This window comes from Erithacus rubecula (assembly GCF_903797595.1).
Source record: "Erithacus rubecula genome assembly, chromosome: 3".
In the NCBI taxonomy this organism is placed as follows: domain Eukaryota; kingdom Metazoa; phylum Chordata; class Aves; order Passeriformes; family Muscicapidae; genus Erithacus; species Erithacus rubecula.
Genome location: NC_136689.1, coordinates 91,599,611 through 91,626,137, shown reverse-complemented (window position 1 = coordinate 91,626,137; position 26,527 = coordinate 91,599,611). Strand labels below are relative to the sequence as shown.

The 26,527-nt window shown below is 41.2% G+C and overlaps 1 protein-coding gene across 4 annotated transcripts in view; it reads left to right on the top strand.

The window, feature by feature from the left end:
* The first annotated feature begins 5,180 nt into the window (after positions 1-5,180).
* The window catches only part of ZNF407 (zinc finger protein 407), a 332,688-nt gene continuing 311,341 nt past the window's right edge, over positions 5,181-26,527 (top strand). For 3 of the 4 annotated variants that reach the window (XM_079301071.1, XM_079301073.1, XM_079301074.1), the window contains exon 1: positions 5,181-5,928. In XM_079301071.1, the coding sequence (XP_079157197.1) occupies positions 5,466-5,928 (463 nt within the window). In that variant the 5' untranslated portion in view covers positions 5,181-5,465. Of the gene's footprint in view, positions 5,929-13,876; positions 14,100-26,527 lie in introns of those variants that run through there. The other variant, XM_079301072.1, reaches the window with a different exon arrangement.

The window sequence follows — 26,527 nt, the reverse complement described above, 5'->3', positions numbered from 1 at the left end:
TCTGCTACCGCATTAAATCTTAATGTATTGATGCATAATGTACCAGACTTGATGTTTGTATTTGAGATATATGTCTATTTGAGAAACTTTCTTTGTGAGTTTGTAAGAGATTAATTATACACTCACAGAGCTGTAAATTCTGGCAAGCTGGACATCTTCACATGTAACAGACAATACAGGGTAATAAATGACTCTCATTTTACTGCAATGAATTATTTTAAAAATTAAATAGATTTTTATTAAAAACCCACAGTATATGGAAACTAAATCCTCGTAAGTTTGGCAGAGTTGGTCTCCAGACAGACTAAAACATATCTGCAGCTAAATGAAACCAGATATTGTGGATGTATGTGTGGATAATGCTTATTTTGTTACCTGTCTCAAAATCATTTTGATGATCTCTCACTATGAAATAACATGATGTGTTGCATGTTCCTCATCCTTCCAATGCAGTTACAATTTTTTTTTTTTAATATCTGTAAGAATAATTCAAATACCATGCTAGTCTTTTTATTTGTGGAACTGAAGGAGACCTTAGAGTTGAAACTGTAAAATCTCTGTAATAGAAACCTGAAAATATTCAACATGACACATTCCTTTCTTCACTCTTCTGGCATGAAGAAACAAGTGGTGTCAGAGCCCTCGTATGAATTTCATGTAAATTTGCATCACTCTTTTTTACAATTAGAAATTCAAGACTTAGTACTGCTTTACTTGTCTCCTATGCGTTATTGCCTTCCTGACAAGGCATCAAATTCCATAGGCAGGGTTATCATTCTCAATTTGGCAGCAACCCTGTCATTCCAGTGACAACTTCAAAAGATAAAGTTTCATTTCATCATAGTGGAAGGACCAGTATGATCCTGGAAGTACATTCTTTCTAAAGCTGCCTTTGTGGGGGGCTTCTGGACACCAAAGTTTATGTAGTCCACTTTATATTGAAAACCAGTGGAATAAAAGATCCATTTTAAACAAACTAACAAGCAAGTAAACAAAACCATGACAGATGCTGTGCTAGCTTCACTCCTGGTAAAGAAGCTAGCAGTGGCAGTCAGTGGTGCCTTTGCTAAATCACCCTTATAAAGGGCACACCAAAATCTACGGGCCAACAATGTTCACCTGCAGCACTCTTTAGGTGCTGATGTATCTTAACATGAGATTCCCTGGAGGGAACAGCCTGAAGACTTAAAAATAATGTCCATGGGTAAAATTTCTGCCTGTGTGCTTCGAGTAATGTCAGTTATTTGCCAGTGTAAAAAAAAAAAAAACCCAAATCAGATTTATTGGTATATTGATATTTATGTTTGTATTTAGAAAGCTGCATGCATAGAGACATAAGTGAGGTCTCCTGTCTGTATGTTTTGTATTGTGTATGCAAAACAGCGTAGTTGTTTGATTTCTGTGACCATTTATTACTATTTGTTTTTGAGATATTGGCTCCTGTGACACTGAGCAGACAGCTGTATGGCTACTGTTCTAGACTTATATCTCACAGATGTTACACAGTTCTCTCACCACTCCTCAGCTGGACTGTAACTCAAATTTAGAGAAACATAACTCAGATTATTCAGGACCTGATGAAAGATCACATGTGACTCTTCAAGTGAAGATACCTCTCTGTACACATGCAGACAGACATCCATGGCACCCATGTTTCCGTGCTGCAGGCTGAACAGAAAGCCTTTAATACTATTGGCAAGACTAGGCCTGGATGATGTATCATTTGTGGGCCAAATGAAAGGATTTGCAGTCACTCTTTCTTTTGTTAAGTGGGGGAACTTCAAGCACTATCTTATCTTTTTCAAATTCTTGCAACTTCTATCTGTAAACTGAAACTCCTATAAAAGTATTTTAATTGCAAAAAACCCATTTAGTCACTTCAAGCTGCTCAAAAATCTTCCCTCCACCTCTAGATTTTATGTAACTTTAAGAAATTCAAACAAATCCTTTTAAAGTGTTCCATTAAAGCCCAGGTGCTTTCCTTCTTATTTTTCTCAAACATTTATAATGCACTTACAACAGCAGATAAAGTTGGGAAACCACGTAATTTTTACTACACTTTTACTTGCCTGCATAAGGTTCTTTATATCACAACAACAACAAAAAATTAACTAAAGGTACCTGGCAGTGGGTGAACTTTTTGTTTATGTAAAAATGGGTAACTATCTGTACTTGAACCACGTTGCTAGGCTTGGCTGGGCAGCGAAGCCAGCGGGTAACACGAGTGAGTCAGAAGGTGCAGCCTCTACCGAAAGAGCGTGTGCGGCTGCACGGGCAGCGCGACCTCGGTGGCACAAAGGAGCAGCCGTGCCCAGACGCGGCCACAGCTCCGCTGGCTCCGCTGGCTGCGTGGCTGCTGCCGGCGGAGCGGGGCCGGGCGCGCTCGCTCTCCTTCCCTCCGGACACCAGGCACTGAATTCTCCCTTCTGGCCCGGCTGCAGCTCGGCCGAGGCAGCTCCGAAGCCAGCCGAGCCACGGGTCACAGCGGTGCTGCCCCAGCGAGGGACCAGGACCACAGGACCACGACCGATTCACAGAATTGTTCATTGAAATTGTCCATTGGTAAAAAAGATCTTTATTGACTCTGTCAGGAAAATTCACAGAGCTTTATATCCAAAAAGGAGACAGAGGAGTTCCTGAAACTTTATTCGAAAAAAGGGAGAGAATCCACTGGGAGACACACCGGCAGAGATCTCTCTCTCCAGGTTTCGGAGAGCGCAGCCTCCTTTCATCCTAAACTCCCGGCCGCATGTTGCCCTCTTCCTTTCCCCATTGGCTGTGGTACTAGGAAGGTACAGCCTTCCCGAATCTCCTATCACGTATTCCTCCCTTGAACTCCTATTTTACCCCAAAGCTCAGAAACTCAGGCTCAACAGACCCTTGCCTGTTTCAGGGGCCAAGCTGTCTGGGCTCTGTAACAAACCTGCTTCCCGAAGTTAGTAGAGACATGAAAACCCATTTCAAAGACGTTAACATCCACACCTTCACCCAACAATTTGTTTGTAAAGACATTAACTTTCCTCTCAAGTCCAACAATTACACCAGTACTCCCAAGTCCAGCAGTAAACCTTAAGTCCCGAAGTACCACATCTACACGTTCTCTAAATACCTCCAAGGATGCCGACTCGACCAAATCCCATCAGTCTGAACAGCGTGCAGCAGCAGGTCATACTCGAATATTGCACTTTGCTTCCTGAATCACACACTTGAAAAATGGGCAATATAAGTAGCATTAAAAAGGGAAGGTATAGATATCTGTGTAAGGCATAGATACCTGTATACATATGTATAGGTAATTGACACTGAAAAGGTTCTTGGTATTTACATCCTAATTATTCTGTTTCATGTTTTCTTAGGGGTTGGAACTGAAAAATAAAGACGTATGCAACTTTTCTTCAAAAATTTGCTACTCTGTGAAAAACCAGTGGTAGTTAACCCTTATGGATTAATGCTGATAACTTGATATCCTGCAGACACCACGGTGTCCTTTCGAGGGCCTGCCAACGACATTCTTCCTTTGAGATTATGATCGAGTCATGGGGTTAGTTCTTCTACACAAACCTGATGGGAAATGTCGTGATTCAGAGTTGGTAAATTGAATTGTGGTGACTGCATTTATCTGGCTGATATCTGGCTTCTGGTAGCAGTAATCACAAAGCTGTGTGTGTTTTCTGTGCAGGTGCAAACACAGAGTGCTAAGTAGGAAAGGTAGGGAGAGTTTTAAATCACACAGCTAAGTAAAGAGCTGGTACTACTCTTGGAATGATTAACATTTTTAGTGAAATTAGTATTTTGGCGTGGTAGAAACATAGCAACTACAGAATCATTCCAAGTGTCTTATTCTGTTAGAAAATAAATATAGTCTATGTTTACAATCCATTGATAAACTAATCTATTAACTAATTAAATCCTTGTTAATTACTCATTGACTTATGCAGCTTGCATTCTAATATATTTTTATTAGCATAATTATTTCAGAACACAGAACCACTTTTCATTACTTCAGAATTCTGTATATACCGAAGCCAGAACATTGAATGTAGGAATGTCTGCAAACATTTAATAAATACAGATTATAATTGCAAAATAAAATTAATTATTTTTGGTACAGGTATGATTTTTTTCTTCCATGAACAGTGATTCTTCATTAGTTGCTACTTGTCCCATACCAATGGCTCCCTCTTCAGGCTATTCCTAAAATATGCTGCCTCTTCATTTTGTTAAATATTTCAACTTGTAAGACTCCAGCTTGCACAGTTGCATCTTCTTCTCCAGTATGTTTCCTCTCAGTAAGCAAATGATGAAATAACTGATGGACCAGGCAGGCTCACTTGGTGTTACTTGAGTCCCACACTTAGAAATCCTTTAAGGCATATGGAAGGTATTTGTAAACTGCAGAGAAACTGAGCTTAAAGGACATGAAATAGTTGTTTACCTCTTCTCCCCATGCTGAAAAATATCTGCAACAATCAGTTTGTTTGTAATTGTATTATTCTTACAAGTGCCAGTGGCTTCTCAAACTATTAAATCTAAATATGTACCAAATATCCACAGATATCTTTACTACAAATTCAGGCATATTCTGTGTGGATTTCCTATTATACACAGAACATTTAAATTCTGTCCTACAATCCTTAGGTACAGAAGAAGGAGACAGCCCTCTCTCACCAATGTCCTGTGTGGTACTTTATTATTTTAAATTTTGTTCATTCATTTCAGATCTTTCCCAAGACACTGGTAAAGTCCAGGGTGCTCCCTTTGCTTCAATGAAGAACTCATGCCACAGCAACTGCTTTGTTTTCAACCCATTCGTACAGTCTTTATAACCTTCAAGAGAACTGGCACTGCTGTGCCATAAACTTAGCAGATTAGTCAGTGACTAACCGGCTGAACAGCACAGCAAGTTGTCACTCCTAGCTGGTAAGCTCGTGCTTAGTGTGCCTGCAAAGTCAACGAATGCAAAACTACTCCTGAAGAGGTGTTCCCTTTGTGCCACAGCCTTAAGGAATGCTAAATGCTGTTTAACTGAGACACTGTCTGCTAAAAAGCATTGTGTAATCAGGAGATAAATGGGAAACTTGCATTTTAAAAATCTTGAGTAACTGCATTTCATCATAGGGATCTAAAGACTCTTTACCCGTTCCTTCTTTGCTTGTGTATAGTATATACAGTATATGTGACTTGGCTGAGGAAAGAGGGAAAGAACACTTACGGTTTCATCATAATGAGTTTATAAAATACGAAATACTTGACAATTTGCCTCCCTTTTGCCTTTTTCAACTCTTTCTCTCTTGAACTGCACTGCCTGAAAGTTATTTTAATACAGCTTGGAGCTCGGCACCCTTCGACTGATAACCCTAGTGAACAGCTGCGGGCTGCGCGTCAAAGACTTGTCTCCCCGTCCTCCAGAACAGGTTTCCCAAGGACCAGATCCACACCTCGCTGCATTGCGATGCAGGGTGAGAATGCGAAGCAGAGCTTTAAGCACAGCCCTGTGCTGCCCAACGTTACCCAGCGCAACCAGCGCGGGAGCTGCCGTGGAGGCAGCAACCACAGGCCGGAACGGGCAGCTTCGGGGAGCCCTAAACCCGCACCCGCTGGCCGCTCCCAGCGCCGCCAGCTCTCGTCAGTTTCAGCGGCAAGCACACCCGGAAAACCCTAGGGGCTCGGTCCTTCCCTGCGGGACCATCCCTTCCCGGGATGTAGGGGGCGGCAGGGCAACATGGCGCCAAGGCGTGGGCGCGCGGCGGCAGCCGTTGGGCGCGCGGCCCCTCGCGCCCGCGGCGGCACGAGCGGCGCCGCCGCATCACGTGAGCGCGCCTCGCCCCCGCCTCCCGCGCGCCGGGCGTGACGCAGCGCGGCGGATCTACGGCGCGCCACTGGTGACACGGCTCAGCACAAGCGGAGGCGCTCGGCTCCCCCCGCGCGGTAAGCGCTGCGCGCCGCGGCGCGGCCGCCCCGACTCGTCGCCCAGCGGCGCGAGGCGAGCCGCTGCCTCGGCCCTCGCGAGGGGGGCTCATGGGGTCGTCGCGTCGCCGTCTCCCCTAAGGCTTTTTGGGCCTCTGCGCTGCCGTCGTTTTTTTTTCTTTTTTTTTTTTCTTTTTTTTTTTTTGGGTGGGCGGGCGAACGGAAGGTGGCGCACCGGCCGAGCCAATCCCGTGCCTGCTTTTTCCAGAGCTGCGCGCCGATTGGCCGGGGGGCCGAGGGCGGGAAGAGCGCCCCTTGCGCTCATTGGCTGCCGCAGTCGGCCCCGGGGCCGTGGGGGTCTTCCCCTCCGCTGTGCCGCAGGCGGGCGGTGGCGGGGAAGGGGAGAGTGGAGAGACAGACAGATGGAGGGAGGGAGAACCGGGGTGGGCAGGGACCCGTGGGAGCCGCCACCGCGTTGCGCGGTTCCGGCTGGCGCGTGTTCCGGGCTCCTCCCATGTTCCCGGTGCTCTCCCCTACGCCCAGCTCCCTAGGGCCGGTGCGCACGCGTGGGGCCCGCCCGGGCGGGGCTGGGGCTTGGGGAAACGGCGGGACACAGCGGCCGTGGCGGCCGGTGCTGGCCCGTGGAGCCGCCTCCCCGCGGGGACGGCCCCGGGCAGCGTCCCCGAGCCGCCGAGCGGGGCTGTTGGCGCGGCGCGGCTGCGCAGGCGCGGCGGGCGGGTCGCTCCGGGGAGGGCGCTCGGCAGTGTCGGCGTGTGCGGTGCGGCGCTGCCCTCAGGGGCTTCAGGCGCCCGAGCCCCCGTTTCTTACTTCCTTTCCCGAAGGTTGCTGTACAATAAGCGGGGATGAGCGTTGAGAGGTGCAGGGCTTGGCGGTGAGGGACGGCGCACGTGACTCCAGGAGATCTGTACCTGGCTCTTACAAGGATAAAGGAAGAGTTGTAGCCGTTTTCCCTTTATTCTGCTTCGGCCACTAGGCAGAGCAGTCACAGCATTACAGAATTAGCTTGAAAAAGACCTGTGATACACCGAGCACCATTTTGTCAACAATAGCACTGCGTGCCACATCCAGTCGTTCATTAAACACCTCCAGGGACAATGACTCCATCTCTTCCCCGGGTAGTCCATTCCAAAGTCTAGTCACACTTTCACTGAAAAAAATCTTCCTGAAGTCCAGCCTAAACTTCCCCTAGTGCAGCTTAAGGCTTTTGTCCTTTCATCCTGTTGCTGGTTGCCTGGAGAAGATGGTGACCCACACCTGTAGAGAATGATGAGGTGTCCCTTGAGCCTCCTCCAGGTTAAACAATCCAGCTGCCTCAGCCATTCCTCATAGGACTTGTGCTTCAGACCCTTTGCTTATTTACTGCCCTCTTCCGGAGGTCAGGCTCTTGAATCGTGAGCACCTCCTGTGCTCTCACAGTCTTGTGAATTTCAGCGTGGTTTTGCCTGGCCTAGAGGATCAAATAGGGGAATCTGTCAGGTTGTGGCAGGGAAGGCAAGTTCGCATGAACAATATAGCAATGTTAATACACTTCTGAGAGTGTTGGTGTCTTCTGTAGGAAAGATTGTTAAACCAAAACTACTGCTTTAGGTGGCTTTTGAGAGATAGGTTATCATCTGTATGTCCTTTATGTAGAATAAATTGTTTAGTGTGGGAGTGGTAAGGCACTGGCATAGGGTGCCCAGAGAGGTCTCTTGTGGAAGATGTTGGAACTAGGTGATCTTTAAGGTCCCTTCCAGCCCGAGCCTTTCTATGAATCTGTGTTCTGTCTTGTTTAGTTTGAGCTGTTATGAAAGGTTTCCTGATGCTCCTTCAAATAACTAGTGTGGCCTGTGAACCACAGTGTTAATGTTAGATGTAGTGTTAGAGGAAGGAAAAACATCTGTGATCTGAGTGCTGTAGCTAGTAGTGATCTTAGAATTTATAAAGTTAAAGGGTTGTTTCTATTTTCCTGTGCCCTCTTTGCTTCTTTGTGTAGTTGTACTGATGCAGGCTTGCAAGACTTTGGCTTTGTCACATGCTTGTGCTCGTCCATGTGATACTAACCATGGTGGTAGCACCTAGGCAGTAGTAACTAATGGAAATCTGAAAGTGCAAGGGTAAGAGTGGCAGTGGATTTTCTGGTGGTGAAAAACCACAACAGAATAACATACTATTAAACACTGGATGTAATTCCCTGTGATTCTCACCTTAATAGCCCACAGGTGTGGCATGTGAAGACTATAAGTTTTACATATCAGAACATGAGTAATCAAAATGTTTGTATGAGGCTGGAGTTTTGGATGCTGGGATCTGTATTTTTCCGAGGTCACACCTCTTCATGAAAGATGAAGACAATTACAGGCTTGAGTTGGGTCTCTCTTGCCATCCCCTACACTATTCACAGCAAGTTACATTCATTATGGAAGGAACATTGCAGTAATTCTATCTTTATTTCGTAAATTATTTCAGCATGGACATATAATCATATTGTAGCTTTTATATATAAAATATGGAGCCTGGCAGTAGTGGTATAATCCATACATTTTAAAAAAAGTCAGATGCACTGATGTGACAGGATGATGATGGACTGTGACTTTTTCAGTATGTTTAAACATGTCAGTTTTATTAGCATTTTGGGAAATATAACTCAAACGACCTCAGTTAAATCCTTTACTATCATTCTTCTGTAGGAACTATTGTATAGCAACAGCATCAGAGATTTCTAATTTATTTGCATGAGAGTTTTTTTTTTTAGAAATGCTTTTAGAACTTAAGCTGTGTTGTCTGTCTATAGAGAAACATTACTTGGAGGTAGAATGTGTGTGAAGGAGATGTCAGTCACAGTATTCCACGAAACCCAACCTTTTGTAGTGAAGAACAGCATTTACTTATTGGTGTGCAGAACACTAGAATGATGTGGCTTTGCTTTGCCTAGTTATTTTTTAGTTTTTTTAATATGTAGAGTGTGGGGGTTTTGTGAATGAGATGAAATTTACAGACAGACTGGTGCATGAAATGTGGTTGAACTGGAATTATGCGGTGGCTCCTATGTTTGAATTTCCTGATGTGGTTTAGAATTAAAGTATTCTTTCTCAGGAAAACAGAAAGGCTTCATTGGAATGAATACCCCATCAGTCAAATAAAAGCATTGGTTTCAGATACACCTGGTCTAGTCATTCATTGAAATAAATGCCTTGGTATTATGGTGCATGTTAAAGGTACTAAAAAGTTGACCTTTTAGGTTGAAATCTGGAGTATAACCCTTTTGAAAGCTTGGGGAGAAAGACAAGATGATGTGATTGAGCAGATGTAGTGGCTGAGTTTCTTTCAGCTGTTCACAAAACCAGACATGCAGCAGAGCAGACTCCTGTTCTCTGTGTTTCATGAGCAATCAAATGGAAATGGTGCTTTCACTTTGACAGATTGTCAGCAGCTGCCCAGCAGAGCATTCATGGTTATTCTTTGTACCCCAGAAAAGTCTTGCTTTATGTTGGTTTTGCCACCTTGGGTTAGCACGGCCACCTGCAGATGCAGCTGCATCTCACAGTGCCTGGCCAGCAGCAGCCAAGGCAGGGAGACACCACTTGTCCTGTTCAACAGGAGGGGAAGGAGCAGAAGCAATGACAGCAGTTCTTGGTGGACACAAAGACATGAAGGAAATGAGCACTGTGCCTCAACGGTGTTCACAGTATCAACTAGGTTCTTTCTCTAAAGACATTTGAAATCAAGTCCAATCTCTGAGCCAACACCACCATGTTAATGAGACCATGTCACTAAGTGCTGAGTCCAGTCTGTCCTTTAACACCTCCAGGGACAGGGACTCCATCACCTCCCTAGGCAGTCCATTCCAATGTCTAATCACCCTTTGTGTGAAGAAACTATTCCACATGTGCAGCCTAAACTCCCGCTGGTGCAGCTTGAGACTTATGTTCTCTTGGCCTGGTAGCCTGGGAGAAGAGGCTGACTTCTTTCAGGCAAGTACAGTATTTAATACTAACAGGCACAGGATTATCCATAGATGTCTTGGAGAGAATGAATTAGGAGTAGGATTACATAGGACCTGGCTTTGGAAACTGCATAAATCTTGCCTGACTCATGGTTCAAAGTTCATGCAAAATCTCTCCAGTAACATTAGAGTGGTTTTATCTTTGGTCTGTTTGCTTTTGCAGTGGACATTCTTACAGGGTTACACAAACATGTATGAAAGTTTAAATACACTTATACCTACTTCTAAACTGGAATATTAAACTTTTTTTGGTCATTATGGGCTGTGTTAACACATAAACTTAGATTTTTTTTATTAGTGTATGTGTATAAAACTAGTGAAGAAGCAAAAGATGTAAAGATGTTCCTGTGATTTCCAATTTCTCACCTGCAGAAATTCCAAAGGTGACTTTTTGTTTTGCAGAAAGGAATTGTATGTTTAAAACAGGGGAACCATACATGCTTTCCAGCTCAGCAGTTGTGAATGCCATCAGTCCTGTTTCTGCCATCTGCAAGAGAAGAGTCAGCAATTACAGAACAGTCTGTAGCCCATTATAGGTGTTTATGTTAGACGTATGTGGAAGTTTTCATATTTTATTTAATCCCTGTTCTTCAACATGTGAAGATAAAAGGAAGTAGTGTCCCAACATAATCATGACTACTTTCCAGTCCTGTGTTAGCAGAGTTGGATTGCTAATTTTTTTTGCTTTGTTTTGTTTTGTTTGCCTGCAGTCTGGCCTACTACTGAACTTTGTTTAAGTGGGCTATGAGGCTGTGAGTGTTCTTAGGTTTTTTGATCCTTAGTGGTACAGGCATAAAGTTTAATTGCCTCTGTCTTTCTGAGTCTAGACATACAAGTTGTTACGTGTGTGTGGCGTATGCTGTGGCCCAGGGGGAGGCGTGCAGAGTTATGGTGCACAGTATTTCTGTGTACAGATCTGAACCTATATGTCTCTATAGGTTACTATTTTGCTACAGGTGTATATAGAGATGCTTTTCTAGCTGTTTTTCCTTTGTCTTGTTGTAGTTACAAAGTTTCTTGCTGTCCTTAGCCCTGTCTTTGGAATTTCAAAAGTTCTTCCCAAAAATACAGGTAACAACACATAAGAAATACATATAAATGTTAAAATCCACTGGAATTACAAGGGGTGACAAAACTTACCAGAATAGTAACACTAAGTCATCACTTTGTATGAAAATCATTGTTAGTTTTTTTTTTTTAATCCATACAGTTACCTGGTATATAAGCTTTTCTGCAGGAAACATTCCAGCAAGAAGTTTGAAAAGTGTGGAGGTCATGACAAGAGTTCTGATTTAATCAAAGACAGATTCTTGTATTGCCATTTGGATGGCCTCAAGAGCTCTGGTATGGCTTTATATATGTGAGTTCTTGAGTTCTTTCTTTAGTCGGATTTTCAAGCCTGGGCTCACTCCCAAAGTCTGTGACCTTCACCTGTTTCCACTCAGTGGGTTATATTTGGTTTATTTAAGTGTTTGCTGTAAACATTTGCTATGAACATGATACAGTCCATGCAGAGTTGGCTTTAGGACTCCTGATCAGGAGGAGATTTAATTTACCTGTGCTAGTGCTGTGTAGCAGGTTGGCATCACCCACTTCTGAGTTGGAGGGAGAAGCATGGGCAGGGGTGACCTTTCCATCTTGGTTCACATGCGGAAGCGTCAGCCTCGCTGCTCTCGTACTGCCTGGCGGGTTGGTGCCTCTGGAGAACCCTGTGCTGGCTGTGTGCTGTAGCTGCCACATCCTGCTGTGTGCCCAGAGCTCACTGAGTGTGCCAGGGCGTCCTGCTCAGTGTTCTGTAGCCGTGCAGGAAATCCTGTGTGACTGACGAGTGTTCGTGGTGCATGGGGTGAAAAGCTTCTGAGGAGCATGTCTTGACATTCCTGGGATAGCCACAATCTATGCACATCGTTCTGCACAGGAGCCCTGGCTTAGGAATATGGTATTTTTGCATTTTGCAATGCCATATGATCTTTTAACATGGAAAAAGAAGTTCCTGTTGCCTGCTTGTCTTCTCTTGGATGTTTAAGTGACATTGAATATATAAGTTGGATTGTTCCAAGTCTTTGAGAAAGGATAGCAGACTCCGTACATTCAATGAAGGCAAAATGTTGCACGTTCCTGGTTCCTTGGTGTGTAACATGCTTTCTGCAGGGATGTATCCACATTGGATTTGGAACACTGAATATGCAGTAAGGACAGCAGTGATCCTTGTGTTTTGGTTTTTTGTTTGTTTCATTTTCTTCACTTTCCATTTTCAATGCCAGTGAAGTAAAGGGTGTTTCTTCCCATGCTCCCTGTGTGAGGCAAACTGAGGTTTACCTTAATCTTTAAAGGGAACGAGGTTCTTGCATTGTGTCATATAAATTGTTAATAGGATATAAATTTCTGAGAAGTCAGAATGGATAAATATAAAATCTAAAAGCATTGATAAACTGTAGCTTGCTTGTTTGCAGAATAAAGTGCAATGAATACTGAAAATTACTAGTTCAGCATGTGTATCCTTTACTGGGCAAAGCTTGGCTGTTGGAAGTCACAGCTAATTTTTTCTGGATTGGAGCCAGTGCTAGCACAACAAGTAAGTTCAAAGATACAGTACATAAAGATGTTTTCTGGATGCTGTCTTCAAAATCTGCCAACTTAGTTTCTGTTGTTCTGAGTTTTATTGGTACAACAATGGACTGATTTGAATTGGATTTGTTTTGTTTTCCCTGCCTGTTGTTCGCATTTTCATTTTAAATTATTTACAAGTCTGAGGCTTGAAGATGAGAGCCTAATGAATGCTTTTAAAAATAAAACCTTCTTCTTTAAGCATGTTATGCTTCATGTTTTGAATTTATAACCCAAGTCTTAATGAATAGTTTCTTAGTTGCTCTCATCTTAAAATTTATGAGCTGTCCTGTTTACAAGCTCTACCTATACAATGGAAAGATAATTCCTGTTTACCTTAAATGAACTGTTTTTGTTAACAAGCTTAAACTACTAATTAGCTATAATATGGCAATGAATACTGTGTCAAACCTTTTAGCAAGAATGTGAAGATGCAATATTTAGTTGCTGAGCAGGTTTTTTTTGGTACATTCTGTGTAAGAATACAGAGTGTCGTGGTTTTTGCTGTCTTATATACATATCAGGTTAATGAAAAGTATTTTAGGGAGAAACTATGGTCTGTAGGTCCTCACAGAAGCAGGTGGACTTCTGCCCTACATGTAGGATGATATATTGGTGTCCATGTACTACCATGCTGCTAAAACCTCTTTTTTGCACAACTTCAGATGGCGACATATGAAGAACCCTTATGACTTTATATCCAGGTAGTATTTTTTAACAGATTAGTTATTGTCTTGAAAAAAATCCACAGGGATAGCAGTATTTACTTTGTTTTGAGTGTACATTTATGTAATTTAATCAGGAAGGAAAGAAAATCTGGAACTAGAATTTGATGTTATTTACCTGACTGTAAATTGGAATATTTCCATTTAGTTTAACAGAATTTTTTCAATTTGTGTCAAAATGATCAAAATCAGAACCTGACACAAGATCTAAATTTCATAATTTTTGCATTCAAAACCAAAGAAATAAAATTATATTTTGTATTTATTTTTTGTCCAAATCCTACCTCAAAAAACAAGTTGGTTCTTGAGCAGAGGTTTTATAAAAAATACAGTGTTGTTACTTGTCGTACTGGAAACTTGGCAGACATGTTATATGTAAAAAAGCTACCTTTTTTGTTTTTCTTTCTTTAGTTGATTTTCATTAGACTTTAAGTGTCAAAATTGCAGACTTGTGAATCTGAGTGCCATTCTAAATCTAGGTAGCTCAGAAATTCTTGACAAGTATTGCTTTGACATCTTTGTGAGTGCCTCTGATATCTGCAGAGGGTTGTATATAGGCTTTGTTCCCTGTCTCCTTTCCTTTGTGTCACCAAGGAGTTTGCAACAGGGATGGCAACCTGAGGAGGGAAGGGGAGGAAGAGACTGAAGAAAAGTTGACAAAGGTCTGGTGTTGACCTTCAGCTGCTCTGGAGCAGACATCTGATGAGATACAAGGAGCTGCTTCTGTCAAATCCCAGGAATCCTTCCTGGGCACAAGGTCATTGGGTACAGAAGGTGTTGTTCGGAGAGAACAAGTGAAAACCTGAAAATGCATTTTGCTAGCTCTGGTCAGGCTATTCAGGTTCCATTTCCAGGTAAATAACATGCTGAACTTTGCTGGTGGAGGTTGATTTGCAAGAATGCTTTCTGTTTTTCTTCATTCACATCATCATGAATTTAGATGTTGCTGATTTCAGTAAAGTGTATTTTGGTGGGGAGTGTTAAATAAACTTTTATTTCAGAGAATGCGTGCCTTTGTATTTTGTATGCTAAGGGCATTTACCCTATAAGGGGATGGGTTTCTGAGGAGGTGACTTACAGGCAGAGGCAATATATTATGCCAGAGGGAGAAGTAGGTGAGTTTTCAGCACATAAGCTTGTCTTTGTAACTGCTGCTGGTACCAAGATAATGAAAATATACTTGAAGTGAAACCAAAGTAAATCTCTGAAGTTTATACTTAAATATTGCATGGAAGTGCAGGAATGTAAGGAGTCTTTTTAGGGATCAAATAATATTTTATTTATACATTTGTTGTAAGTACTCAGAGGTCTTTAGTCTTGCCTTTAGACAGTTTTGGGTGACAATATATTGGATGGCAATATAACTGACAGCGCTGAGAAAACTTCAGTTGATGTCACTCTGGCCATGATTTAATTTTTACTTTATTTTGCAATTAATTTTCATCCTTGTAGGTTATATTTCTAAGCTCCATGGAATCTGTTTTGAGAGAAAATAAATACTTCACATAATATTTAAATCTTGTTTGAATAAATCACCTAGAAGGCACAGGAAAAAAAAACAAAAGGTATATTCCCTAAAACAAAATCGCAGTAGGAATTTTGCATTATAAAAGATGATGTTCCTAGTGCTGGATTTGTTTAAACCATCAGAATTGCAAAGCATAAATAATTACATAATTTCACACTTTTCAGTGAAGTCAGACCCTGATTAAGTAGTTGACAGCCTGGAAGAGTCTGCTCTTTGACAGTGATGTCTGTATTCCCTCAATTTGTAGCAACTGCATCTAGGAAAACAAACAGAGCTTTATTCCCTTTGCTTTGAATGAGAACCCTTATTGACAAAAGGAGAATATTCTTTTTATTAAAAGTTTTCATACTTTAAATGCACAGATATTTCAGCTTTTCTGCTTTCAGCTGGTGTATATTTTGCTGATACCAGGTCTTCTTGCTGTCTTGGTCCTCACTGTCTTTCAGTATGTTTGATATTCATATTTCTTTTTTATTCCTTCTTCCTTGCTGTGCTTTTTTCCTTCCTTTTCTTAAACAAATAGACAATATGCTAATATGAACTCTAATAGGAAAAAGGCATTGTTTAACTCAGTTGGGGTACTACTAATCCAGTCACCAAATGTAACCATAACACAGCATGCATTTTAATTATTAAATATAATGGAAACTTTGCATTTTAAATCTAGAGCTATAAACCACTTGTTTGAAAATGCACAGTTCAGTGCTATGATTTTGCCTTGTAGTGAATTACAGGGCAATATTCTTTGATCAATTATTACAAGTTGAAGATTAGTAGTATTCAGCGCTTGTGCTAATTTTGAGAGTACATATAGAATTCACTGCAGGTCAAACTGCAGCTGTCATGTATATTTTTAATGATTTAGTGAGCTGACTGGATAAAGCAGTGTTAAAATATGTGGCTGATACAGTCATGCCAGTCACTCCAAATAGGTGTAATTTAAAGGCACATTTTGAGGACTAGTATGCCCCAGATTCTAATGCTTTGTAAAATATGTTTTATTCTTAAAAAACATATTGTTGAGGTTTTGCTTCTAGAAATGTTTGTTTGAATAGTTAATGAAAGCACCCCTAATGATTTTTTGGTGATCTTCCACTAAATAAGAGCTGCCAGGTAGAACAAATAATGTTTTCTTGTGTTTGTTCAATCCACATTTTTGTAATGAATACATTTTGATCATAAGTTCTAATAAATACAATTAATTAAAATAAAATAATCTCATAGTCCACGCAGCATTTTCTGACATGAAGTTTAAAACTATTCCTAGAGTGAATGTAGATTTTAGTGACTCTCCATAAAAGATTCCTAGTCCCTGCATAAGACATGCAGGCCTGAACAGGTTCTATTTTCAGGATTAGTGGACACCAAGTTGTGAAGCAGCTGCAGTAGGTTTGGAGGAGTAGGAGGCTGTACTTGGGTGCCTGCAGGTGTGCCTGAGGTACAATAATGAGACTTCTCAGTTTTGTGAGCAGTAAATGATACGGTAGCAGCTCTGCAAAAATCAGTGTCTTTTCTCCAGATTGCCACATTTAGCAACTCTTGTTTTCTGGATTTAGGGCTTGTGCTTGCTGTTTTTCTCTAGCCTAGGGGCTGTCTCACTCTGGTTGAGAAGGGACTGCATTTTTTTCTTCCATTTCTGAATTGGATATGAGATATCAGTACCTAAAGCTCCAGGTCTCATCCAGACATTTAAAATCTTGATGTTGAGCAGTCCAGTAGTGGCTAACATACCAGGTAGATACAGACATGAGTGATTTTGGGCTGTTGAATTTTGGGAATCGAGTGCAGATTCCCTTAGAGGATCCTTGCTGCTTAGTTCAGCCTTTCCTTTCCCTTCTTCTTTTTTCCTGTTGGTGATCTGATATAAATTCAGTAAACTGGCAACTGATTTTATGTTTGCAGCCTTTGCTCTTTGAGTCTGGTTGTTTTAAGGATATGTTTGTGTTAAGACACCAATCTTCTCATTCCTTCTCTTGCTCCTTATTGTTTGTCTCTATTGCAAATCAAGGTATGTCAAAAGAATGAATGGTGTCAATGTCTAGTAGATCCTTAAAATTAATAATTTTCTTTTTGCTCATGTATCTTTTTTGAGTGTGTGACAGGAGGGTTTGTAGGTAATATCTCTACTGTGTTTGGTTTTTTATGCATATTTTGGAAATATCCTCTGCTGTCTGTGTATGCCAGATTAATCTAGTCCACTAAAAGATCTTCCCGTGAAGGTAATTTTTTACAACTCTGACTGCCTTCAAGCCTGAATCACTGTAGAGAGACAGTGAATTTATAAATGTTACTTATTTGTATTGTTGTGGGAATTGGTTGCAATATATATACATAGCCCTCATGGGCTGTAGTTAAAGAATTGCCAAGAGAGAGACTTTTCTGATGAATAAACATAGCTGAAGACTAAATAAATGCTATATTTGAACACATGGCCTTGGTTTCCTCTAAGCAAGAGTGCAGCATCACCAGGGGCACGTGGGAGCATCTCTGGACTTCAGGTCTTTGCCAGCTTCCCTGTGCCCCTGAGACAGTGTCTGCAGGCACCTGCCTGGTCTAGCTTGCTTGTTGCTCCTGCCAGCTCATGCAACTCACCAGCTGCACTATGAGAACCAATGCAAGGTTTTGCTCCTTGGCTGCTTCTTTCTGTTCCTTTCAGACTGTAAAGTGAGGACTCTGAAAATAAAGGTAAATTTTGCTGTTGTGCTTTTTGTTGTGCTCCAGGGAAAAGCTGAAGGTAAGATACTGCTAGCAGAAAATAGGTTGTAGCTTGCACCTTAAGGTCATGGGTTGCTTTTCCCTCATTGCTTTATTTCATGCTTTATTTTGGAATCTGCCATCTTATGTATGAATTGTTATCCATGCTGTCTTAAATAAGACCCTTTTAATCCTTGTGTGAACTTCTGATGGTTTTTATCTGCCTTTATTTTTGTGTTCAGTTTTTGTCGCACTGTATGTTGTCTCCAGTTCTTGAATTCTCAAGTCTTACATATTTTAATTGTGAGAACCTTTTCTTTACAGGCTGTTTAGTTGATTTGTCATTTTCAAGATGTGCTAATGTATTTTGTCTTGTCTCTTCTCTGACACAGGTGATTTTAATGCTCTTTGCTATTCTTACTTATTTTCCATTTATCCAATTCCCAGTTGTACAGCTGACTTCAGGAGATAGCAGTAGGATAAAATAGCCTGAAGCAGGAAGGTCAGCAGCAGCTGGAGGCCAGTACCTGGCTCCCATCTGCCCAGGGGCTCTGGTGCAGCCAGCTGACCATCTCCCAATGGTTCTTCAGGGGATGGGGTGGGAAGATGGGTCTGAATTACAACAGATGGCTCATACCAACTGATTTAACTGGCCAAGAGTTAAAATTCTTAGTCTTAATTGCTTTTCCCCTTCTCTCACATTCTTTCTTGCCCTCCTTCTGAAACAGATATTTTTTTTTTTAATTTATAAAAGGAAAAGTATACCAACTTTTACATATGAAGTGGATTTTTACAGCTGAGTATAAATTCCAAAAACTATGTGGTTTATAATGGAAACGTTTATATGGAGAGGGGAGGGCATGTTATAATACATGTGTAACCTTTTTCCCCCTCTCTTTAGTGAATAGACCGTTTAAACTAAATTAAGTAAAGGATATAAATTCTGTTGTTTCAGTTTTTAATATTTCATGGCTGATTTTATAGATAAAAGTTACATTTAATAATAAATATGAAGAAGAATTTATACAGCCTGTTCTAGTTTGATATGGAGCAGCAAATCCCATTTCTCTGTAGCTGTAAAGAAAATTCATTATAATGTCTTTGATTGTAAGAGACGTCTTCATTGTGATTAGTTACTCTGATAATAAAACAACCTTTTTACAAATGGCACAAGATACATGAGATCTCATGTGTCTGCCTTTTAATGGCATTGAATGTGTGCATTTGCAACCTTTATTCTGTAGTCCTTTCATTTACAACTGGGCACTTTTAAAATCTACAAGTTATTAAAAATAATTAATTCAATTTTTCTTTTGAAGCATTCTGGAGAGTGAGTTATTAATGCAACTAGACATTGTTAATTGTTGAGTTTTCAAAATATAAACTAATTTTAATTAAAAAGAAGTGGGATTGTGTAATTTTATTTAATTCTGAATAGCAAGTTTTGTAGATAAAATAATGAAATCTGGCATATGGCATTACTTTACAAATATTTTTAAAGCCCCTGAAGAAATATCTTGATTTTTAAATGCCCAGTGAATTTAGCTGAATTTAGATGTAATAGAAATTAGAGTAATTTAAAACACAGATAGTGGCATGAGGATGCCCAGGTGAAAAGCTGACTTGATGGCAGGGCCCAAAGAATGATGGTGAATGGTCAGAAGTGCTGCTCTCCAGGGCTCAGTTCTGGGGCTGGTTCTATTTAATATCTTTATCAATGACCTGGACAAGAGCATCAAGTGCACTCTCTGTCATTTTGCAGACAACACCAAGGTGGGCAGGAGTGTTGATCTGCTGGAGGGCAGGGGGCTCTGCAGAGGGATCTGGACAGGCTGGATCACTGGGTTGGGGCCAGTTGGGTGAGGTTCAACAAGGCCAAGGGCTGAGTCCTGCCCTTGGTCACAACAACCCCAGGCAGTGCTGCAGGCTGGGGGCAGAGTGGCTGAAAGCTGCTGCTGGAAAAGGAGCTGGGGCTGCTGATTGACAGTGGCTGAACATGAGCCAGTGTGTGCCCAGGTGGCCAAGGAGGCCAGTGGATGCCTGGCCTGGATGGGGAATAGTGGCCAGCAGGAGCAGGGCAGGGATTGTCCCTCTGTACTTGGCACTGCTGAGGCTGCACCTTGAACCCTGTGCTCAGATTTGGTCCACTCACATCAACGAAGACATTGGGGTGCTGCATGTGTCCAGAGAAGGGCAGCAGAGCTGGGGAAGGGTCTGGAACACAAGTCTTAGAGGAGCTGGGGTTTTGTACCTGAGAAAAGGAGGCTCAGGGGAGACCTTATCACTCTCTGCAAATACCTGAAAAGAAGTTGTGGCCAGGTGGAGGTTGGTCTCTTCTCCCAAGTGAAAAGTGGCAGGACTAGTGGAAATGTTGCACTGGGGGAGGTTTAAATTGGATTTACAAAAAATTCCTTTGCTGAAAGGGTTGTCAAGCCCTGAAACAGGCTCCCCCATGGAAACGGTGTGGTTTAGCATCCCTGGAGGTATTTAAAGGACCTGTGAATGTGGCACTTGGCAGGGATTAGTGGTGAACTAGGCAGTGGTGGGTTAACAGTTCGACTCGATGAGCATGGTCTTTCCCAACTTAAACAATTCTATGATTTGAGGAGAGGGAGAATTTTTGAGAGATTCATTAAAAAGGGTATTAATTAATTTTTTCCACTGTACATGTACCTAAGAATATTTAGATGTCTGTAAAAGAAGTACAGAATGAAATTGATGAGAAAAGTTTAGTGGTTGTAATAAGATCCTTTGTCTATTCATATTGCTATGATTTGTGCTGCTACGGAGGTTCAACCAGTAAAATCTTCTGTATTGTTTAGTGTATGGAAATAATATCCGATATTAAATCCTGGAAAAGTGGTGGATTTGCTCTAAAATTTTAACTTGTAAATTGGAATTGTATTTTAAATTGTGAAATAGAATTGCAAGGTCACAGTTAGAAGTGAATTCCTTTCCTGTTTCATGTAAAAAGAATTTGATGTTTTAGAATGAGGAAAGATGCTTAGCTGACAAAAGAGAAGTTGCGTTTGATTATCAAATACTCATGGAATTTATCAGAAAGTGAAAGTCTGAATCATAGCTCTTGGGGAAAAATAGGATGTGGTCCTCAAGTCTTCTGGAAAATTCATGATGGAACAGCACACTTAATGTTAGGTTTCACTGTAAAAGATATAAACAAGCATTTCTGCTCTGTTAACTGTAAGGTTTAATTTTACACTGTTGTCTCTTTTCCACTGATGATAACAACTAGGAAAAGAGTTAACTTGTTAAAGTTTTTCCCAGGGTGAAAACTAGGGAAATAAAACAGATGACTAGATATTCTTTTTACCCTCTGGGAGATAAACAGGCTGTACCACGACCCTTTACTTTAGGAAGCAGCCCCTTTGACCTGCAGTCACTTTCTGTGCCCACATTGCTCAGTTGGAGGGACTCACTCTGTGGTCTGGGCTGCTCCTTCAATGAGAGCTGCCAAAACCCTGCCCATGTGTGGGGGGCAGATCTGGCATTGTGTCCTGGCTGCTTTGCTGTGATAAGTTACCACGTAGGTCACCCATCTTGTGGTCCCTCAGATCCTGTGGGTGTTTGAGCTGAGAAACAGCCTGCTTAGTGATATGTCAATTTTTTCCTGCCAGGAAAGTGTTGGAGCAGGTGCAATTTATTACTCCAGCTTGGTCTCCGGATACTTGCCTGTGGTGGCTACTGTGTATGTTTTCTGTGTTCATTAGAATCTATTGATCTTGGGAAAGTTTGTGGGATTGATTTCAACTTGGTGTATTTCAGAGAATTAGTAGTATTTTTAGTAATAACACTCTCCTAAAGCATCCCTGAGAGAAAGAGTGATGATGTATTGAGGAAATACAGAGTCTCTGCAACCAAGTTGCAGTTCTGCCCCAGCTCCCAAGGTCCCCCTGCCCAGGCAAGTGCTGTGTGGTCCTTCTGTGACCTTCTGTGATGCCCAGGAGCTGTGTCTGGGAAGGGTCTAACAGGATCTGCACTCCTTGCCCAGGAGGGCCTTGGGGAGCAGAAGGCATGCCTGGCGCCACTGGGTTGACCAGGCACATCTAGTCTGTGGAAGAGGATGGCTCTGGTGCCACCCTGACCATGCCAGATGATAGTGGGGTTAGCAGTGGCTCCGTGTGCCTGCTGGGCTCTGGTGGGAGGGAGGGACTCCCCACACCTTGGGCTCTGTTGCTGGTATTCCCAGGGAGCTGTTTGATATTATGGTGCTGATGGGAGATTGGAGTTTAATTTGATAAACCAACAGCTGAAGGAAATGTGTTGCAGTCTTGTGTAGCTGTTTAACAGTGTGCTTCAAAATAGGGTAAGGGTTTTGCACACTTAAGATACCCAGGAAGCAAGGTGCAGCTCTTAGAGCAGAGTGAAGCTTCATAATTTTGTAGGTATTAGGGGAGTGGTCCCCAGTGCAACTGTTCCCTATGCATCACTCTTTCAGGAGAGATGAAAGTGTTGTCAGGTGATTCCTTTCTTGGGAATGCAGTTGAACATGGGTGTCTCAAAATCATGCTACTACTTTGCACATATTTCGGCACATTGCTGGTTCTGGAAGAGAGCTGAGTTTCAGGGACTGATTTAGGTAAGCACCAAATTTGGTAAGCAACAAATTGACATGGGGGAAAAGGGATACTGCTAATGAACAGCAGCATTTGAAACATTCATGGTATTTGCTGCCAAACTATCAGTAAGTGTGAATGCTTTGGACTAGTAAATGGGGAGTTTATTTTATAAGTGATGGTGGAATTGTCAAGAGGCTTTTCTTTGTCTTCAGTTCCTTCCCTCTTCAGTTGTATCTACCTAGAACCTATTCTGGGAAGATGTGGTTTCATCATATGGGCTGCAGCAGGAGGTGGAAGCTGCTCTGGCATCCTCTGGCCTCTCTTTGGGATAGCAATGCCTTTTCCTTCATTCACTCTCACTCTCTACCTGCTGATAAGAGTGTGTTTTGCTGGGGAGAATGGGAGCCTGCTTGACCTTTAGCCTCTTTTTGGTCCTCATCTGAAGTGTGAAGGAGGCTTTTGTAGCTACATGGCTTAGTTCTTCTAGTGAAGGGCTTGAAGATGGGGAAGGGAAAAGGCCCCATGATATGCCATAGTGGTATCCCTTGATTGCTATCCCAGGCGCCACAGAAGTAATGAAAATTTTTTGTGTTGTCCCATATTACCAGTGCTTGGACTCTTGTTGCCACCACCACACTGGTACGCCTCCCATTGCTGTCTTATATTGGTTTTGAGCTCTTGATGCAGACAGATCTGTCACAGATGGAAATTGGAGTGAAGGTCAGTTGTAACTCCTGAACTGTTCTGAGTACAGAACTACCTAGCATTAGAAGTTTTGCAGTGACTATATCTGAAGCATGGGTTTGTTCACCTGAACACAGGTAACAGTTACTTCTGGAGGAAGACAGCCTTTGCACAGCTGTGCATGGTATAAGTCACAGTCATGATCATCTAAGATATTGAGGGAAAACATCCCTCTCTGTGTTGCAGAGGATGTGGCAGTACTGTTGTGATTGCTTGCATGCATTACAGGAAAGCATTAAGGAAAAAAGGTGTGATTTGTCATGCACCTTTTCCTTTGTTTGTTAAGGGTTTATCTCTACAGCTGAGGTTTGTGTACAGCTATCACCTATTTATACTGATTCCTAATGATGAATATTAATTTCTTATTGGTAGAAGTCCAATAGAAATATATAAATATAAATAAGGAAAGCTGGTTTGTTTGCTTTGCTAAACTGGGCTGGAGCACTGCCTGTGCTGGCAGGATTTGGGACATTATCTATTACCCAGAGCCTTTCTGAGTGCACACTGGTATCAGGTAGGCCCCTGCTTTCCACTGTGCTTCTCCCCAACACCCTCTGCTTTATGTAAGCAACCCAGCTGGAAAATCAAAACCGAAAAAAAGTCCATTTTATATGTCTTGTAGGATTCAGCTGAAATGCTTCCAGTATGCTCACTTCTATTTTGCTGGAGAGAAAAACAGAGTTTGTTTCTAATAGTTAAATTTTTGAGTCTGTCTGTGTGTCTACTGACATACAATTTGATATAGACAGACATGTAAATATGTACATTCTAATAAATATTCTAATTGAATAATATCACCTGTCATTTCTGTAGATATGCCTACCAGTGGAACATTCAGCACTTTTCTGTGTGATCTGCTTTTCTCAGATGGAATGCAATTACTTCCTTGTATGAAGTGACCACCAGGGGTCATCAGAATGCTTTTTATTAACGTCTCCTTTTCTTTAGAAGCATATGCACACTTTGTATTTTCTGGAAACTTTTTGAACCTATCACACAAAAAATCCAAAGTTTTTATGTTACCTTGTGGAGGTTCTTTGGATCTCCAGTGCCTATTCAGCTCTTTTCAGTTGAGCTTCTTGAAGAGGCAGCATGTAAGGGAAATGGTGCACAGGAGTGAGAAGCATGTCTGTAAATACACCGATTACTGCATGCATTCTTGTCTTGAAAATTTGACTGGTGATAAATACAGTAGTAGTAGATAAAAAATGTGTCCCAGGCTGTGATGGTAGAGGCCTCTTGTTGCTTTCTGTATGAAATGGTAGTTTTAATCAAGGGGCCAACAAAGCCATCCTTTTTTTGTTTTTTGGATTTAATTTTTGAGCAATGGTTGATGGAAATTTATTAAGTCTTCACAAATATTAAACATCAGAGTAGCCTAGGAAATTCATATTCCTTATGTTTTTAAAGGAGAAAATAAGACTTCTAGGACCAGGTTTTTAGGGTAAAATTTACAAGAGCCAATTTAGTTGCAATTGCAACTTGCTTTTATCTTTTGCTGCCGAAGTTTAGGAAAAAGTTGACTTAAATTTTTTTCAAGTGTCAGTGATAGTTGTGGTGTACTTCTCTGCTGAATTCCAGTGTGGTCCACTGTACTTAAGAGGGTTCTACAGTCAACAGTAGAAATGGAATCAAATTGCATTTTACTTTTTTCTTCTCTCTAGTTTTAATTGGTGTACTTGGTGAGAATTGTATCTTGCACAAAAGCATGTAATTTGGAGAATTCCCACCAACCACAGAAGTTACTAGTGTATATGGAAAATGGTATTTCTTTTCTGGATCTAATAAACTCTTTAAAATGAAGCATTTTGGAAATAGTGCTTTTCATCTGTAAATATCACAGTGCTATATGAATGTAGTCTTTCTTGGATCCTCAGAAGTTTCTACCGACTGTTTTAATTGCTATTGTTACACGTATGCCTTGCTCTGGAAACAGTCAGAATTCTTTGATTTTAAAATTCAAAATATACAGACCTTCTTACATTTTCAAAAATTGGAAGTATGGAGGTTATAATTTTTAGGAGATATTAGTGCATTTCCTCTGTCTTGCACATGCATTCCTATTGATTCTGACTGCACTTGAAATGAATGTATATCTGTGTATGTCTTTTGTTGACTTCCTCTTCAAAGCTGATCTAATCAATGTTCCCTGCTGCACTTAGCAGCATTTGACTCTTTATGAAATGAGTGGATGATGAGCTAGGGAGCCTTTGTGTTTCCAATTTCTGCCCACCTGGAAGGGTTCTGAGTGGTTTGGAAGCAGAAGCAAGTGGTATGTGGGTAGTTTTGCAGGTGCATTTCCCTGCAATGCCATTATAGGTTTTTTCTGGTGGCTGTGAGAAAATGAAAATAATGGGTGCAGATAACTCCCCATTTTCAGTGATACACAGGGGGTGGCTATCAGGAGTCTTTTTATTTTGTCACTTGAACTGTTCTGGATAGATCTGTGTGGAAATTTCAAAGTCTTTAGTTTTGGAAGCCTGCAGCTTATTTGGAAGTCCCCTGTGGGAATTTTGCTGTCCTAGGAAAGTGGTGGCCTTATGTGAACAACAGGGTCATAATGCAAAGCGTGAAGTTCCAGCATTTTTGAGCTGCAAGAGAAAACAAATGTTTGTAATGGATATCATCTAATTCTCCTCAAAGAACGGGGATCTTTGTTCCATTGGAATCGACAACTGTATTTATTGTCTCCTGTATTCCATTATTGAGGAGACTGTTAGCTTGGATTAGTCTTTCTGAAGGAAGTGAGGTAACTTTGTAAGGCCATAAGACAGATATATAATTTGATTTAAAAGGATGTTGTGCCCCTGAGAAGATGCTTATTTGACACAATGGTCGTACGTTGAGAGGAGTTGTTAACATGCAGTTTTGTGCACGCTATTTATGGAGCTCATTAAAATGATTTTGCTTCATTGTATCCATGATTTCACTGAAAGAATTAATTGTCTGAAAAGGGGAATTTTTACTGGGAAAAAAATGAAACTGTTTTCCATATGTTGCACCCTTTACAAACACCACAGATTGGGCATTGAATACTTGGAGACAATAGTACTTGTGACTGAGAAGTGCTCTGGAAATTCTAATGCTGGGATTAGTATTAAAAAAAAAAAAAAGTAAAGTTAGTACTTGTAAATAAACTTTTTTGTGTTCTTCTGTGCACATGCCTTCCCCTTCTCTTTGCATATAACCAAAGAGACAAGTAAATAAAATTGTATTACCATCAAGTTAAGGAACTTTGAAGTTTACTGCAGTTTTATTGATCATTGCTAAATTCTTTGTTCTTTTGATCTTAATTTAAGATTACTACTTTCTAAATTCCATCTGAGGATTAGAGCAGTGCAGGTCTTACACTGCAAAGCTTAACTGCAGTGTCTCCACCTTCTGGCATAGTAAGACATTATATACTGGTTTTTTTTTTTTGGACCAGTGGTAAAAAATCAGAAAACTCAAATCTAATATTTTCTATTTTCATAAAAGAAAACAAGCTTCTGTTCACAAATGACTTATGCTTGTGTAGAGAGCTGTAGCAGATACTATGTCAATATACAAAAAAAACTTTGTATGAAGAATACAAAAGTGAGTTGTTGCCAGGTAAAAAATGGTGATGACTGCTCAAGAAGTGATATTTTTCTCTTTTTTTTTGTATGAATTTTCTACTTTACAGATAGTGAGATGGTGCTGAATTGTGATTGCGGGATGTCTCTTAAATTAGTTTACATGTTGAAACAAAACCTCCACG